General features: G+C 32.5%; 1 protein-coding gene across 1 annotated transcript; it reads right to left on the minus strand.

Moving 5' to 3' along the window:
* Window positions 1-59: 59 nt before the first annotated feature.
* LOC112002136 (NADPH:quinone oxidoreductase) lies at window positions 60-4,321 on the minus strand. The gene is made up of 3 exons (XM_024034298.2): window positions 4,041-4,321; window positions 3,771-3,959; window positions 60-691 (listed from the first exon to the last, which is right to left on the minus strand). The coding sequence occupies exons 1-3, from the start codon at window positions 4,135-4,137 to the stop codon at window positions 387-389; spliced, it is 591 nt and encodes a 196-aa protein (XP_023890066.1). The 5' UTR covers window positions 4,138-4,321; the 3' UTR covers window positions 60-386.
* Window positions 4,322-19,463: the final 15,142 nt, after the last annotated feature.

Here is a 19,463-nt window from a genome sequence, read left to right on the forward strand (position 1 = left end):
TAGACCCAGTTTATTATGCTTCTTCTTTGATGAGTAAATACAAAACTCACAGATCTATATGGATTGAACACATAATCTCAATTCCATCTTGTTTATGAGGGTAACAAGCCATTTGATCCAAGGACCATTGGCTCTAACTTTTCATCACCAGGCCATGAACAGAAGCTTTGACTAGTACAAATATTTCTCAAAACCATGACACGCCAAAAGAACATGAAAGCAAGTTGATGTCTGATTCCAAACTTCACTTTTACAGAAAAAATAATAAAAATAAAAATCCATGCAGCATGTTACTACTTGGCATAAAGAATCAGCTAGGTTGTAATGCCAGGCATAGTACATACTGAGTCACAAATTATTTTCACCCAAAAATCACCAATTATTTCTCAAAGCTTTCCTTTGAGGCGTAAGGTAAATGCCTGCAAGGATATAAGAACTTCCTTCAACCTCTCCTTGATTGATTCATCAACCAAATTGCCATCACTGTCAAACTTTGCAGGAGGTTGGAACACATTCAAGAAAAATTCAGGTTTGTTGATGAAATGAAGATCTAAATAAACTCCAATTTGGCGAAGGTGATACTGTGACCGTCCACCACCAAAACCTCCTCCAGCACTTACAATTGCAGCTGCTTTATCAGCCCAAACATTTGGTGGTCTAGATGCCCAGTCAATTGCATTCTTCAGAGGTGCTGGTAAAGTGGGGAAGAGAAAAGAGTTGGCAAGACAGAGAGCAGAAAATAACATGCACCTGATTTTTTGGCAATGCATAATCCTAATATGCTGGCTAAAAAATTTAACATATATAGACTGCAAATTAACACCCCCTACCCTCCCTTTTTAATTTTTGATAATTGAATAATATAATTACAGATCCATCAATGCCATTTACACAAGGGAAAGTAATGTATTCTTGCATGAGAATTGGAACAAGGTTAGCATTGTAACAAAACAAATCAAAATATTTTACATGGCAAGGGGTGCATTATTAGATGTGCACTCTGTCAACGCTGATGAATTATAACCCACTGACTCTGGACAATATGATTTAACAACTTCCTCTTGCATCTAATCAAAAACCATGCATTTCCATTTTTTCCAAGAATCCATTAGGAAATTTAGTATGATTCAAAACTATAAAACCTTTTTTTCCATTTTCCTACATTGTGAAATTCCTCAAGTTGACTCAAACCCCTCTGGTTCTACATTAAATTTCAACTATGCATAGGACAAAGGATATCATAGCCGAAAGAGTGCTCATCTCCACAAAACGTTTGCATGCACGTAATATATCAGCTTTATATTTGACAAGAATGTAGCTTAAAGATAGCAAGAAAGTAGTGCCAGAAATTGAAATATTAAGAATTGCTGCAGGAAAAGACGATTTTAGAATAACAAATGTCAACAACTCTTGAATTATTTGGAATCAGCAACAGAAAGCAATATGAAGAGGATTATATTACATTGCAACATCTGAAAGATGCAATAGCTGGAGCCTAGAAAATTGCTGTATTAATAAGTAAGAAAGGTTCATTTTTTCTGTCTCACTCTATCCTAGAGACAGCATGCTAGCAGTCACTACTACTTTCTTGGGATGGTCCCCACTAGTAAACTATTTAGCTAATTGTATCAACTTTCAACACAGATTACAGACAATGAACTTGCCATCAGAATAGTCAAGGTCAAACGGGTAAACAGTTCCAACCATATTGGCTCTACAAAGGATATTAATGATATATCAGGAGGAAGAATTAATTATTGGGCATTGGAAAAGAATTTACAGAAACTTGTCCAAGAACAATTTTTACTATGTTGAAGCTCCTTTTAAAAAACTTTTAATTTCTTCTCTTGAAATATGTCTAATTTTAAAAGCCTTTTTTTACATGTCAAATTTTAAGTTCTGCAAGTATTTTTCCTCAACAATTTTTTATGAAGGCTTGGATGAGTTGAGTTGAACCTTTATGCATCCATTTGTTCCATATAAATTGACAATGGACCCAACAATTTTCCCTGACAATTTAAGCCATTCAGATGCTTTTGATCAGTAAGATATGCAAAATAGAACAAATATAGAAACTTCCTTGATGTCCTTCCAACCTTCCTACACAGAAATCAGTCTATTCAACACATGGTTTCTGTACATCACAGAGTGAGCTTGGAGAAAGGATACCTAGAATCAAATCACTCTAGGATTTGGAATATGGAATCACATACTGTGACATGCCAGGCTTATGTAGCTCTCTCTTTAAGGTCAGGCTAAGTTCATAGCAATTTTCTGAAGTCCTATGGGATTCACTTAGTCAGGGTCAAGATGAATATCCCTATAAACAGTTCCTGCTATACTTCTCATATCACACTAGATTTTGTTTGAAATAAGATTAATGAACCATACTTATAATTGAGAGGCCTAACGCATCAGGTACCTCAAAGCTCATAGATTGAAATGATCAACTAAAAGGCATTGAATGTACGTTTAGATGAACTTTGTTTTAGTTGGATTATTAGCTCATTTACTTGTGTACAACTTTTTAAAGTTTCAATCTATTTTTTTTTTTTAAGTATAATGAAACTTTTGTCAACTTTCAACAAATAATCAAATAATCTTTTCAACATAAAGCTAATACATACATATATATAGTTTCAAAGACAATGACCACATATGCTGATTAGACATTTGAAAAACTCAGGCTAATTTAACTCTCTACTTTTTTTTTCCTTTCCCTGCTTTCCCCCTCCCTGCACTGTTTGCTTGAAGATTCTGATTTTTGACAGAATGATGGAAATTTGGTTGAAAAACTAAGTAATATTATATATTAACACAACATTGCATTTGAAAGAATTTGGGTAGTCTAAAGTGCAAAGTGTATGGTCAACAATAATAATAATCATAAAAGTAATTTAGAACCAGCTGTAGTTAAAGAAATATAATATTGGGGGATTTGGGTGGTCGAATTGGCAATGAAAGCCGTGATACCATGCGTACAAAATAAAATCCAAAAGTTGGGTCAACTAAACTTCCAAGTAATAAAAGTCATATATTATATGCAGTGGTACCTACTACTAAGTTGAGACCTCACCCACTTGCAACCACAAGGTCCTGAATTCCTTATCTATCTCCTATAACAGGACAACTTTTGCTTGTCCCATTGCCCTTTTTCTTTTCCATTTTTTAATCAAACAACACCACCCCAAATATTAAAGAAAACCACAGACAAAGCCTCAAAGATTCTTTTCTAAGAACTAACCCAGCCCTTATACAAAGCACCCACCATTTTCAAAACCTTGCATGCTTCATGTCCCACATCTCCTCTGAAAAATAAATAGGTAAATTACAACTATCTCCATAAGGATTTATCAAAATGAGAGTACAAAATGTGACAAATTAGTCCATGTCTGACTTTTCTAACAAAATATTTTATTTTTAAATAAACATTCTTATGCAAAGTATGATCAAAATAACTCTACCCTCTCTCTCGAGATTTGTCAAGATGGCGTTCTATAATAAATTCAGTACAAATGAGTAATTTATAAAAATAAAAAATTGTTAAGAAGTTCAATTTTTTTGGTTACATTTTTACATTCAGTAACATTTGGAGACTGTCTTTCGATACACCTCACAGAGGTTGAATTGTTGAAATTTACCCAAAATAAATTCAACCCATGACATGAATTTTAGTCCAAAACTGAAAATTTGCAAACAATACAAATTTTCCAAGACTTTTTTTTTTTTAAAGAAAGAAAGAAAAAGAAAAAGAAAAAAAAAAGGAGTACCTGTGACTGAGTAGTTGTACTCCGGTGAAGCAAAGAAAATGCTATCAGCTTCTTTAATCTTCTGACGAAATGCTTCCACGGTTGGTGGGAAAGTTCCTTCTCCTTCCAAATCAGTGTTGAGCATAGGCAAAGGTGATATGTCTATGTACTCCATTTCCAAGCCATTGATGGACTTGCTCACCTCGATTGCTACAACAGAACACACACACAATCAAAACTCAGTTCCCAAAACAAAGTAGAAAACAGTAAAAACAAAAGCTGAGAAAGTACCAGAACGAACGAGGCCACGATTGTACGAGCCTTTTCGAAGAGACCCACATAGAGCCGCCACTTTAATAATCGGTTTTGCTGCTATAACAGCCTCCATAGCTTCAAACTCAGAGTTCTCTGACTCTCAGTTCTGTCTGTCTCTGTGTCTCTGCGTATAAAGTGTGTGTTTGAACTTTGTAAGATCTGTCAGTTACAAGTGGAGCTGTGTGAGGTACATTATAAATGCTGTCGTTTGTTCTGGTTAATGGTATTTGATGAAATATGAATTGTTTATTCGTTTAACTGCCGTTGGATTAGTGGAAAATGGGAATAGAAAATGGGGTTTGACCTTGATGAGTGATGATGTGATGATAAGGTAAAAAGAAAAGTTTAAACTTTAAAGTTGTCTGTCCAATTTTCTGTTGACAAGTGGGAATCGTGAGATAAAAGGATTGTGTCCCAATGTTTAGGGGCACCAGGCTGATTGAAGTTGTCGGCAGGTAAGAGAATTTGTTGCTTAGGGACTGAGCAAAGTTACAAATGCACAAAGTTCAGCAACAAAAAATTCAAATCCAAGCTTTTACGGGTTTGGATTCTTATTTAGACTTATTATTGACGTCACTTACTTATGTTAGATGTCAAAATTTTTATCATACTTTTATGTCTATAAATCCCTAATTCTTTAGAGATTTGGTTTAGGTTTAGTACTTATATATATTGAACCTATCAAAATCACGACATATGATCAAAAATGGACATGTCATAATCCTAACAATTCTAACCATTTTGGTGCACAGGAATTGAATCTAATCATTGTTGGTTGCGCAATGCGTAAAGTCTTTTTTTATAATATACAATAAATTTTCCAATATTTTTTCAGCATATCCTTGTAATTGGTATATAATAAAAGTGATGTTAACAATGATATTAATCAGAATGATATTACCCTAGTTACAATCTAGTATCTTAATAAATCATGTAAAAAAGATGGTGAAATTTGTTTTCCTTTGTGTAACATTGTTGATTTACAAATGGAGTCACAACTGATCTTTCGGTGCATCAGTTGAGTGTCATATCATATCCTGATCATTGGGCCACCTTTATAAAGGTGTTTTGCCTAAGTGGCCTCATGAGAATGAGATGAGGATCCTACTAGTGCCTCCTTGTTCATCTTATGTTTCAATGTTCTATCATTGGCACTCATCAAAGATTGAAATGATGGTTACAGATACTTGCTTGGCTAGATCTAGAAGTGCATGCTCCACTCAATTTCTTGATGTTGGCTAATCCGTAGTCTAGGAAAAACTTCGGTATTGTGGGCTGTTGGACCAAGTTGAGTCTCTAACTCTCAATAAATCTGAAATTTTGTTTACCCTTAATACCTTTGCTGGTAGGCAAAGTTTATTTGTCTCTTTGCTTCTCTCTTAAGCATTCAAACTAGTTGAAAAGCCTGCTAGCTTCAAGGGTTGAAGGCAAAGTTCCTTAGGATCCCATGAGTTGATAAGTTTGACTTTAATTAAGTTGGTACTGAACTCACTCCTCATTTACACCTTAGGCTCCCATCTGTAATTTTTGTTGAGACATGATTATAGCAAGATGTGATGTAAGGGTTAAAACTTAAAAGAGAGCATGTGCTTGAAACTAGAACACAAAAGTGTTAGGTTGTAGACATGCACCTTTATATACACCATGAATAAACTTGAATAAATTACCAAGAACAGTGAAATTGCAAGAGTACATTTGGGACATGGTCTAGGCCAGTCTGAATCTCCTCATTCCAACTCCCAAGATGATATCAATGAAGCAAGTCATCCTATAAAACACTTTAGTCATCCGTTCATCTTTTGAACAAATTTCTCTTTTATTCCTTTAAAAGGGGAAGAAATCCTTAAAGGAAAGACCAGATCATAATCCTACGAGCAATTACATCTTATTAGCTATCATACAAAGAAGCAAATATAAATCCTCAAGCTCTCTCATCTATGCTTCATGCTTGGTCATTCATTTATTTCACATTACAAATATCTTCAAGACAAATGAGAATGTACTAAAACAGTTAAGGACTGAAGTTTAATTTGTTCATTATTTGATGGCTATTAGAGGGAAATCAAGTTGGCCAACTCTCAAGCATAGGTAGATCACACACTATCTCCCTAACGAGAAGATATCTCATTAGACATCTCTCTCACAACATATGGCACCCACATCACATGTATGGAACTCACACACGTAAGAGAAATGTTTTATAAGATAGTCTCATAAGATATGTGAGATTCTAGTCAAGATCCATTCATTGAACCCATATCTTGTAAAGTCATTATTCAAATTTTGGTTAATGGTATTCAACATAAGAGGTTCCAACACAACTTTTTAATGATGTTCGTAAAGAAACTTTGTTTGTGTGTTTGATTTGTTTCTTAGCAAAGCTCACCAGTTCATCCAAAAAAAAAAAAAAAAGATAATTTTACTAAAATGATTTTTATTTGAAAAGTCTTAGGCTTGATAAGTTGTTCAAATTTTATATATACATAGCTATAAAACTAAAAGAATGTATGAATTAACAAAAATAATTATATATATTATATGAAAAATGAGGTAATTGCAGCAAATTATATATATATTTTATATACATTTGCTCTAATTTTATGTCTCTCTCTCCCGAAACAAAACTAAACATACAAAAACAAAGAAAACAAGATCAAAAAAAATGCTATTTGTAAAAAATTTAAAACTAGCCCAAGAACTCCAATAAATCACAAAATGTCTTTGTAACATACTCAGGACATTCCACCAACAAAAGTGGTATTTCCTTCTTAAATTCTTATCTCAAACATTGCTTCCACCTCCATTTCAATCAATATTACCACCATTGCACAGATTGCAACAATGGCAGGTGATAAGCTCTCAATCATGAATTATGTCATGTGGCATGACCAAACTCAACCACTCATTGAGAGCATCCAAATGCTCAATCAAAAAAGTGAAAAACAAAAAGTTTTCAACTAGGAGTGTTCACCAAACCGCACGAACCATCACAATTGCACCAAAACTGCCCACAAAATGGCATAACCGCACTGCACTCTTTTTATATATTAACATAATTATTTATTTTTAATATTAAATATATTTTTAATATTTTAATAACCATAGTTTTCAAAAAAAAAGTTTGATAACCCTAGTAAATGTTAACTAGGAAAGCCAACCTAAAATAAAGAAAAACTAGTTCAATAGTTTAAAACTTAACCCAAAACAAAGTGAAAAATTAGTTTTGGGCTGTGTAGGAAAAATCCAAAATTTGAAAAATATATCGACTTCAAATTGTTTAAATTGCATTTTATACATAACACTGCACAAGTGACTGTAAAAATGAGGTACGGTGCAGTTATGGTTTTGGCTAAAATCTAACTACCCCGCACCGCACATGTGACCACAAAAATAAAGTGCGGTACAATTATGGTTTTAGCTAAACTACACCACAAAGTGCAGTGTTAAAAATGGCCCAAAACCGCATCGCATCATACTGTGAACACCCCTATTTTCAACAACCAAAAGCTATCTTGACCACTCAGGGAGGAAAAGAGGAAGTCAACCCTATATACATGACTTGGAAGCAAGAAGATAGACTCATAGTCTCATTATTGACCTCGACACAACACTAGAAGTTTGGAAATGTCTTTAGGATCGCTATGCAAAACTCCTCAAACGAAAGATTACGAGATTGGCAACGAAGTTGCAAGAAATCTCTTTGCTCTTTCTTTGTCCCAGATCTCTCCCTTTGCCTTTCTTTGTCCCAGACCTCGACACAATACTAGAAGTTTGGAAATGTCTTTAGGATCACTATGCAAAACTCCTCAAACGAAAGATTACAAGATCGGCAATGAAGCTGTAAGAAATCTGTATGTTCTTTCTTTGTCCTAGATCTCTCTTTCTGCACCACAAAGTGCAGTGTTAAAAATAGCCCAAAACCGTATCGCATCGTACCGTGAACACCCCTATTTTCAACAACCAAAAGCTATCTTGACCACTTAGGGAGGAAAAGAGGAAGTCAACCCTACATACATGACTTGGAAGCAAGAAGATAGACTCATAGTCTCATTATTGACCTCGACACAACACTAGAAGTTTGGAAATGTCTTTAGGATCGCTATGCAAAACTCCTCCAATGAAGGATAACGAGATTAGCAACGAAGCTGCAAGAAATCTCTCTGCTCTTTCTTTGTCCCAGATCTCTCCCTCTGCCTTTCTTCGATCAAACCCTAGTTTAGTCTTGGTTGTGGGTTTGTGTAGGTTAGTTGAACAAAACAAGTGACTGAATCAAAGCAAAACCCACTATCAAAACCCCAAATCTTTGCTTTAATAATTTGAACTCAGATTTAATAAAAACACACTATCAAAATCACTACCCTTGATACCCGAAATCCAAATTTCTTCATGACTTATTATAAACAACACAACAAACCCAGAAAATAATTATTAGGAAATAAGCTTGTGAAGTCTCCTTGTCCCTAGAAAGCCAAGATCTAGATGATTTTTTAATGGAGAAAATTTTCAACAAAATTGCTCCAAAAAGAAAAAATTATGAAAACCCATTTGTTCACAAAGCTCATCTCCCCGAAACAATGCAATCTCTTAATTTTCATTATTACCCACCTCAAAATTCAATTAACCCATCAAAACTTATGCAATAATCATAGAAAATTCAGCAAGAGAAAGGGCTGGGTTCTTGTGCTGATATGAAGTTTGAAATGCAAGAACATTTCACAAACTCTTTTTTTTTTTACCAAATAGCATTTTTTTTTTTTAATCTTATTTTCCTTGTTTTTGTATGTTTTGTTTTGTTTTGGAAGGAAAGAGACATAAAATTAGAGCAAAAATACATATTTGCCCATATTTTTAACAGAGGTGGGTTACAGGAGACAAACAAAGCAAAGCTTAGGTGGGCAAAGTGACATGTTTTAAACGACAAGTAGGCAAAGTAATTTCAGACTAAACCATAAGTAAATTTACTCTAATTTTCTCATGAAAAATTGTGCAATAATACTTTTTATTTTTCTTTTATAGTTTAAGACCGCCTTTATAGTTGAGGTGATCTAATCTTAACATATGGGGAAGCCTCTACCCATCACATATATCACATATCAATGCTGAATACCCTACACTTTACCTTACATCATAATAATAGGGCTCAAATCCAAAAAAATGTGTATCAAGCCCATAGATAAATATAAATAATGGGGTTTTTAGATAAGTAAATTGAGATTTATATTATTTTTGACAAACCCAAAATCCAATTAACGGAAGCCCAACTTAACATAAAAATTTAATATTTTCTCACTTTGGCACCATTAGTTGGCAGTTTGAAATTATTAAAAAAAAAATGTTTGAACAAGAATAATGACAATGGCCACCATAATTGTAGCTCAGTTGAAGACACTCAAATATCATGATTCAGTCCAACAAAGCCATTAACATGAATAATGGTTGGCATTAAGGAGTGATTGTATAGTATTTCCATAGTTACAATGTCATTAGTCACATTGAAATGATCAAACATTTTACATGTGTATATTCCATAATGTTTAAATTACAAGTGTGTTGTTTTTGTTGGTGCTCTCATTACAACCTATACACCAAAATCATCCCAATAAGTCCCCTTCAACACACATTCTCTATCCCTATCTTTTATGAAGAAAATTTCATTTGCCATTATTGTATTTCGATTAATTACTCTTGTTGTTTTCAATGGAAATATAAAGAGTTCAGAACCTCTCTCTCCAAATTATTAAATTATTTATAATAAAAAAAAATCATTTTAATCTCACCCTTTTCCTTATCTAATTCTTACTTACTAGTCTTTACAACAAGAGGTCTTCACTCTCACACGGCATCAAATTATTATATATTATAATTTAGTCATTAAGTTTTTTTTTTTTTTTGGTAGAAGTCATTAAGTTTTTCACTATCATACCATCACCCTTCCTTCGAATATTTCCTCTCAAGTCTAATCATTATATCTGAAAATAAATTTAAAAAAAAAAAATCTTTAATCATTAATTTTTGTCCTTATCATCCCCAATAAGGTCAAAGATAAAAGGGATTTTTATAATATAATCATTAATTTTTATTATTATCATAAAATCCCTATCTTCAAATATTTCCTCTCAAGTCTCTAATCATTTCCCTCTCAAAAAAAAAAAAAAAGTCTCTAATCATTAGATTCTCAAAAAAAATCTAATCATTAATTTTTGCCCTTATCATTCCTAATAAGGTGAGAGATTAAAGAGAATTATTGACCTAATTGAATGAAAAAGCTCTTCGCAACAATTTTTTTTTTTTTTATCAGGTGATGAAGGTTATAACACCAATTCACATCATGGTGAGTCAGTCTCAGCCCCATTTTCTCATTCAGGGTATCTACACACCCTAGTATCCTAAACACATTCACAGCACACTGAGTGGGGGACAGGCGGAAATGCCTGAGGTAATTGAGGGTCACCGGCCTCATAGGGATTCTCATCCCTCCTTCTACAAAAGCAACTATTGGAACTACGACCTCACCCTCTCTCCTCTTAAGGTACCACTCTCCTTCTTCGCAGTATTTCAAGTTCACATTACCGGGTATTCCGTAGTCAACAATGAATTTGTTCATCATTTCCTCGGACTCAATCAACTCCTTAAACTTACCCATTCCCCAAAGATAACTAAAAGCTCTAAAAAAGAAAAAGAAGAGTGAAATCAAGGAAATTTGGGGTCACTAGAAAAGGAAAACTTACAGAGGTATGACGATACTCTTCAGCTAATGTGCCAGTCGAACCAAGTTCAAACTGTATGCATCAATAATGATAATCGCGAAAATGATGAAACCAGGCAAGTCAAACAGGTATTTATACTCTCCCTTAATTTTCCCAAATGAAACCGCTTTCTCATAAAGGCAGGAGATCATGCCGTTGAAAGTGGGAAACGTGGTACCGTCAAAAATTTAATGTGGGCACCCATTAATTCTCGAAACGCTAAAAACGCGCATCGGGCAGTCAAGAAGCCGCCAGCATCAGTATAAACTAAAGTAAGGCCATTCATCCAGTGGATCCGCATGTATCAAAACCCTCCTCCCCGTTCGAGGGAACGTGCAGCAGAGTTTTGAGGGGCTATTGTGGGGTCCATGGGCCTGATAGCCTCGGTCCATCATATAGCAGGCCTAAGGCCCATGCCGAGGAGCGCAAGCTATTTCTGAAGAGAAGGGGGGAAACCTATTCTCTTGAATCCACACCGAGGATACCTTGTCCTCGGCCTGACAAGAGTGATTTCAGGGAGGGGCTAACCCCAAAGTAAGCTGTCACTCTCGCATTTAATGCACTCAACTAACCCTCCTGGCCGCATTAATGGAGAGGTAACCCCTTGGCAGGATAACGTTGGTCAGAGTGAGCCACTTGAGTATCGATAAAGCTTCTGATGGGATGGACGACCAGAAAAAAGGCGAATAGACAATCAACAGATGGAAGCAAAAGATAGGAAGATGAAAGCTATAAAAGAAGAGCTAGTAAAGCCAAAAAGGGGGGGGAGAAAGAAAGGCCTCCTCGGCCTGTGGCCGAGGAGCATTCCCTCATTCGTAAGAAAACACTTAGCCATTTTTAAAGATAAGTTTGGGCATGGTGATCAACGGCCAGCACCTAAGCCTGTCAGCCCACTCTCTATAAATGTATTGTTTGGGCTTGTTGGGCTGAAAACCCAACACTCAATTCAAATTGAGTCCTTACAATATATATATATATATATATATAAGAAAGTGACGTTCTACCCTTGACAATTCCATTTTCTGTCCATGAAAAAAGGACTTTGGGTCCGTTTAGATACAACTTATTTTGTTGAAAACTAAAAATACTGTAGCAAAATAATTGTTAAATATGTGAATAATAATGTGGGACTCATTTTTAATGAAAAAGTTGCTAAAAAGTAAAGTTTGTGAGTCTTATGAACAGTGCACGGGACCCACTGGTATGCTGAAAAAGGGCTGAAAAGTCAAATATTACGGCTGCTGTTCATGAACAGTGCATGAATAGTGAATGAACAGTAAAATTTGTCTTCTGAAACGCAGGCCAAAAAAAAGAAGAAGAAGAGGAAAATGCAAAACTCAAAATGCCAGACGCAGATAATTCCTATCCAATTGCTCACTTTGTCTTCCCAAATATCACCTCTCACAAAGTCTTCTCTATCTAAGATACTATATTCTTTAGTATTAATTTTTGTTACATCATTTGATCATGAATTATATGCTGATTCTTTGAATGTTACCCTATTTATTAAACTTTCAATTTTGAATTAAGATTAAATTTTATAAGGATGTGGTGTAAACTTATGTTTTACCCCTTCAATCCTAATATGTTATTTCATCTTTTCACATATTTAAGAATAAACACAACCAAACCCAGTCAATTCTAATATCCATATATAAATCTAATCAAATTGGGAGTTTATTAAAATGTTATTGGGTGTGGTAGAATGTATTGAATTGATGGTATAAAACATAGATTTTACACTCCATCCTTACCGAATTTGAACTCGAATAGAATAAGTATACAATATTTTTTAATAGAAAATATCCTTAAAAACCTCCAGGCATCATTTGTGAAAGGTTTTTGTTAATAAATGTCTTGACAACAGTAGTTCATTAAAATGCATTTAATGCTTTATTAAATAATATTTCTATACATTTAAAATAAATAAATAAAAGTTAAACTATACACACATATCAAAAAAAAAAAAAAAAAACACACACACACACATACACCCAATAATAATAAATATATGCGTGTAAGCCAATAAAACATTAACAAATGTATTTTCTTTTTTAAAAATGTACATTATAACTCATAATAGAAAATATCCTTAAAAAACTCTAGGCATCATTTGGGAAAGGTGTTTGTTAATAAATGTCTTGAAAAAAGGTGTTAATTAAAATGCATTTAATGCTTTATTAAATAATATTTGTATACATTTATTTTAAAAATAAAGTCAAACTATACACACATAAAAATAAAAATAAAAAATGCAAAAGTCACCCTGTAAGTTTAATCACTTTTCATTTAAGTCCTCTAAGTTTGAGTTTTGTCATTTTAGTCTTCTAATTTTCATTTATTCTCAATCAAGTCCTCCCTTAACCATCTGTTAAATGTTGCCGTTATCTACGTTAAAAATGTTAATTTCAACCAAAAAAAAAAAAACCCAGAAATTATACTAAGAAACGACGAACATCATTGAAGAACAAAATTGAATCCCTACCCTATGCCCCAGCCCAAGACCAAGAGATTGAGAAAGAGAATTGGAGATACAATAGTTGGGACCCACGAGTTCAAGATCAATGGGTACTCCTTAGCGAAAGGCATGGGGGTCAGAAAGTTTGTCGCTTTTGATACCTTCGTCGTCAGCAGCTACGCCTGGGCCGTCTACTTCTACCCCGACAGCAAGAGCAACAAGGATAACGCTGCCTATATATCGCTCTTCATCGTGTTGGCGAGCGAGGGTACCAATGTCAAGGCGCTCTTTGAGCTCACGCTTTTGGACCAGAGTGGCAGGGATAATCACAAGGTCCATAGCCATTTCAATCACATGATGGATGCTGGACCTTATTCTCTTAAATATCACAGAAGCATGTGGTAATATTTGTTAATTGCTTTGTGATTTAATTGTGAAGGAAATTTTATGATTTGATTGATTGATGAATGAGCAATACAAAGTTTAGTTCTTTATGTTATAGTTTGAAATGGGTTTCCTTTAATTTTTTTCAATTCCGGTGAGATTTTGTGGTATCTCCCGTTCTCTTTCTCAATCTCTCGATATTGGGCTAGGGTATGGGGTAGGGATTCAATTTTGTTCTTCAATGATGTTCATCGTTTCTTAGTATAATTTTTGGGTGTTTTTTTTTTTTTTTGGTTGAAATTAATGTTTTTAATGTAGATAACCGCAACATTTAACAAATTGTTAAGGGAGGACTTGATTGAGAATAAATGAAACTTAGAAGACTAAAATGACAAAACTCAAACTTAGAGGACTTAAATGAAAAGTAATGAAACTTAGAGGGTGACTTTTGCATTTTTGCCAAAAAAGAAAATGATATGTTCACAACATTTTTACAACAAATCCTAAATGACAGATTGTTACTAGTTGTTATTGTTGGGCTAAAAAAGTAATCTTAATGTTAGTTTCAAATTTGAACCAATAACAACTAATTACCTGTAATTTGTTGTAAAAATATTATGAAAATATTGTGGATGTAGCATCTCTAAAAAAAAAAACATACACACACATACACACAATAATAATTAATATATGCGTGTAAGCCAATAAAACATCAACAAATGTATATCCTCTTTATAAAATGTACATTATAACTCATAATCGAGTATTTATTAACCCTGAACCTGTACCTTTAGAGCGCCTCATTAAGAGACCTCTGTAAAATCTTAAAGATAAACATTAAACAACATTAGCTTTATGGTTATAGTAGTTGAATATTTGGTTTGTCTTCTAAATACTTTGCTATCTAATCTTCTAGGGAAGGGAGGACCAATCCCAACGTCACCAGTCTTTTCTCTTGTTGCAAGTATATTCATATACGGAGAAAGTAATCAAACCTTTCCCACAATATATAATTGCCCTAATTATCTGTCTTTTGCTAAATAATTGATGATTAGTGCTAATAGTTTTTTTTTAAATAGAACTTCTATACACGACAATATAGAATTCTCCTATTAAGACATTAATTACGGACAGTTCCATCTCGTCTACGTGACTCTTCACTAAATGATTTTTATTTATTTCTTGATGGGACGCAAAAATGATTTAGAGTTTATTTAAAAAAAAAACATTTTGATGTATGAATTGCATTTCTTTTATTATTATTATTATTATTTTATAGATAATGTTAACTTATAGCGTCCACTTCTAATAATAACTCTTTATCATCAGACGAAAACTTAAATCAATTTTTGGTGTAGGCGGATATTAAATATCAGATCTCTTATTCAACCATTAAAATTTTTACCATAATTGCTTTTATTATTGGAAATAAAATATGTGTGGGGTTCGAGGACCGAAGAGGACTAAAACATGAAATGTTTCGCACAAACACACTCGTAGAAGTGTATCAGCCCCGAGGACTTCATTGACCCGAGCATGGGAGGGGATACGGAGTAGCGTTTCATGGAAACCCATGTGGAAGAGAAAACCCGGTGGGAGGAAGCTTCCTAGAGAAGTTTACCTTCCCCCTCCACATTAAATGTCTTGGAACAATCTTATTAGCTATATATTAAATGAGGAAATAACCCCTAAACAATATCTTCACAACTAGCAGTCATTTCCATCACCTTTAGCAGAGTGTTGACGGGACAAGTATCCTTAGAAATGCCTAGAGGCATACAAATGGGGGGCTAGGATATAAAGAAGAGGGGTATAAATGGAGAGGGGTCTCCCAGAAGGTGGGGGACCTTTTCTTGTGGAGAAACTAGAAAAAGAGAAAGTGAACAATGCATTACTTGGTGTAAAACTTAGACTTTATATATAAGAGACTAATCCTCAGACCTACTCAAGGAGAACTATTTTTCTTATCGTATACTTGTAGAATTCCTTTTTGTTATTCTAGACTCTTCAGTCTTTGACTTGAATTTAGATTAGAATTTCACTTGAATTGTTTGCCCTCTCTCTAAAGAAATTCTATTGTTGGGCTTGAATTTTAGGGACAAGGCAACACTATTCTAAGTTGGCTTGGGGCTTTATTCTTAAAGAACTTACAAAATATATTGTAATGAAATAAGTAAACTTATTACTGGTTGTAATTTACATATAACATTATAATAAAATTTAAAACCTATATTTAGGAAATATAGAATGTATACAATTTTATATCCTAAAAAGGATTTTTTTTTTATAAAAATTTTGAGAAAGAAAGTTTTTTTTTTTATTATATATTTTTTACTTTTATAATTGTTATGTTCATATAAAAAGTTTGTATACTTAAAATTATATTAATTTTAGAAATTATTACACATACTAAAAAATAATTATTATAATCCTTTTAGAGAAGAATAATTATTCCTTATTTTGAAAAATAGCTATTTATAAGGAATAACTATTACAACAATTTTATAGTGTTTTCTAGGTGATTGGAAAAACATAGGAATATGAAATTATCCTTGTTGCTAATATATATGATTGACACCATCTAGTATTTCCAAATGAGAAATCTAGGATTCTAATCCTTCCATGTTCACCTATCGAATTATAAAATAAAAAAAATAAAAAAATCAATTTGATTCAAGGCTAATCTTAAAATAAGTTTTTTTTTTTTTAATTTATATATATAATTTTTTTCTTTATGAGAGCTCTCTAATCGAATTATAAAATAAAAAAAATAAAAAAATCAATTTGATTCAAGGCTAATCTTAAAATAAGTTTTTTTTTTTTTAATTTATATATATAATTTTTTTCTTTATGAGAGCTCTCTTTTCAAGACATTTCTAAAACACACTTTAATCTTTCTGAGTTGTTAGTTGCAATAAAAGAAAATTATTTGTAAATATTTTGTATAGTAAATTCATCAATTTTGCTTCTCAAATTCTTGTTAAAAATATAAAATTATATATAAATGATGGTAAATTTTATTTTAAATATGTGTTATATATATCCCTAATATATATATTCCAGCTTCAAACTTTGAATTGATTTTAAATAAAGTTTTGAATATCTATATTAGTTTTTAATTTATTGAAAAAATCCTAATTAGGAAGCTAAAAAATAAAAAGTCATTTTAAAACACACAATATGTTGAGGTTGAAATTATTATTATTGTTGTTTGATTTAAAGTTAGAAAAAAAAATTAAACAAATATTTTATTATAGTAAATTATGTAGACCTTACTCTCATTTTTCGATCCAAAATGTCATTAAGGCAAGAGGCTTTTGGCATCAAAATTAACAAATTAGAAAGGGAAATGCTAATGAATGCCCTTAGGACATTAGTTAATAATCCATTTAAAGAAATTTTTTATGGGGAAAAAAACAATTAATGTTTTGACAACTTTTTTCATTTCTCATAAAAGTGGTGTCAAAACTTTTTTAAAATGGATTGTTAATCAATGCCCTAAGGGCAATCGTTAGCATGACCCAATTAGAAATAACGAAAGAAACCTTACTTTAGAAAAATGACGGAAGAATTATGTGTTGAAAAATTGTTTAGAAATAGATAAAGGAGATAATTCTTCTAAAAAATTTTGCAACCCATTCAAGTCATTCATTTTTAATTTGAGTTATAATTTTTGCAACCCATTCAAGTCATTCATTTTTAATTTGACTTGAACTTGATCGGGTTCAAGCCAAGCTCGATCGACTTGAATTGTGTGCTAGATCTAGCTAGGGATTGGGAGGTGCTTTTCTTTTTAAAAATAAATTATTTATAATAAAGAGAAAATTAAAGACATAAATAATAACCAAGGCAAAATAAAATTATTTAACACAACATAAACCCTCTAATTCCAAGCACCATTAGAACCTAAGACACATGACTACGAATATGTGTATGGTAGGATATGGGTATGGGAAATTATTGGGCGGGAGTATGCATTTATGATATTTCGGGAGTACCTAATAATTTTTCTATGGGTATGGGTACGGAGATGCAACGTTTTGTTTTGTTTTTGTTTTTTTGTTTTTATTACAAGATAGAAATTTTACTCTAACATAATCTAAGTGTATATATGTGTAAAGCTTCCACCTAAAGACTTGAACTCCGATCTTTGCCCCACACCCTACAAGCACTTATACTTGTGAAATGACCATCACGTCAAGAGGATGCGATGGTATTAAATACAATTTTTATATATTGTTAAACATTTTATTTTTATGTATATATTTTAAGAGAGATGTTACGTCTACAACAATTTTACAACAAATCACAGGTGATTAGTTGTTATTGGTTCAAATTTGAAACTAACACTAAGATTACATTTTTGTCCCAACAATAATAACTAGTAACAACCTGCTACTAGGATTTGTTGTAAAAATATTGTAGACATATCATTTCTCATATTTTAAAGCATATATCAAATTAAAAGCATTGATGGATAATAAAGTGAATTAATTACCATTAAATGCTATGTAGAATAGAAATCCAAAAGAGTAAATAAAAGATAATTAGATAAGTATTCAACTTTAAAACCAATATATAAAGCATATAAATAAATTCTTACAAGTTTGGGCTATCTCTCACTATTAGGATTGGATTGGAATGATATCTAAGTCGTATCACAGATGCATCCAAGATGTATTGGCACTTTAAAATATTTAAAAAAGCAAATTATTGGACATGTATCTTAGAGATATTTAGTATGATACTAGTACAATATGTATCCGTATCTGTGATTAGGCTATTTTATATAAAATAGAAAATATTAATTTTCTTTTTATGCCAAAAATATATATCTACTATGAAAAGGGAAAATATTATGTTTCCTTTTTAGCCAAAAATTCAAAATTTGGCTTACTATTATCAAGTACTATCTCCTTCTCAAAAAAAAAAAAAAAAAAAATTATCAAGTACTATCAAATTTATTACAACCAAAATATTAATTACAAAATAGGTATTTTTACCTTTGAGCCAAACAAAACGACTTGTCGCCAACAAATAAGTAGTAGTAGTATTACACGCAGTTTTAACAGTTAAAAAGACAAGAGAGTCCAAATCCAAATTCGAAAGCATAATAAGAAGACTTTTCAAATATCACTCGTCAAAAACTCTCTTCTCTCATTATCCTTTGCCTCTGGATCCAAAACCACCCATCTTCGCATCTAGCTGTCCCTTCACACACGTCAAGGTTCTCTCTCTCTCTCCCAAGTTTCCACGTAATTAATGCATAGTGATAAGAGTACAACAGCAGCAACGACATTTTTATATTTCCTTTATGCAACGTTTCTGTCTTACATTTATTTTTTTGTTTCTGATAGTTTCCTCAACTTAGCGGTTGTTTAATGTTTCTGGGTTTTTCTTATTTTCTGGTTTCTTCAGCTTCTCTGGGTACCCATTTGGATTCTTTAGGTACACAGCTCTCAAAGTTTGCATTTTTATTGGTTCTATACTTTGGTTTCTCAATTTTGATTTGAACCCATCTGTTATCTTTTATTTATTTATTTCTGTGAATTGGTGCAATGACTAAATGGTTTTCAATGTGTTTGATTTGAATTATGCAAATTTGAAGTAGCTGAAATTTTCCTCCTTCATTTTTTATTGATTAAGTTGCTTGTCTGACTTGATTGCTTCAAATTGTTGTTATATAGCTATTGCATACTTTGAATTTTTGTCGGTGCTTCTTGAATTATGGACAACATTGTTGTATTACTACATTTTTGTGTGGAATTAACTGTGAATTTTTAGTCGTTGGATGGGTTTTATAGGTTTAAT

The sequence above is a fragment of the Quercus suber genome, unplaced genomic scaffold (assembly GCF_002906115.3).
Source record: "Quercus suber isolate HL8 unplaced genomic scaffold, Cork oak 2.0 scaffold_331, whole genome shotgun sequence".
Lineage (NCBI taxonomy): Eukaryota > Viridiplantae > Streptophyta > Magnoliopsida > Fagales > Fagaceae > Quercus > Quercus suber.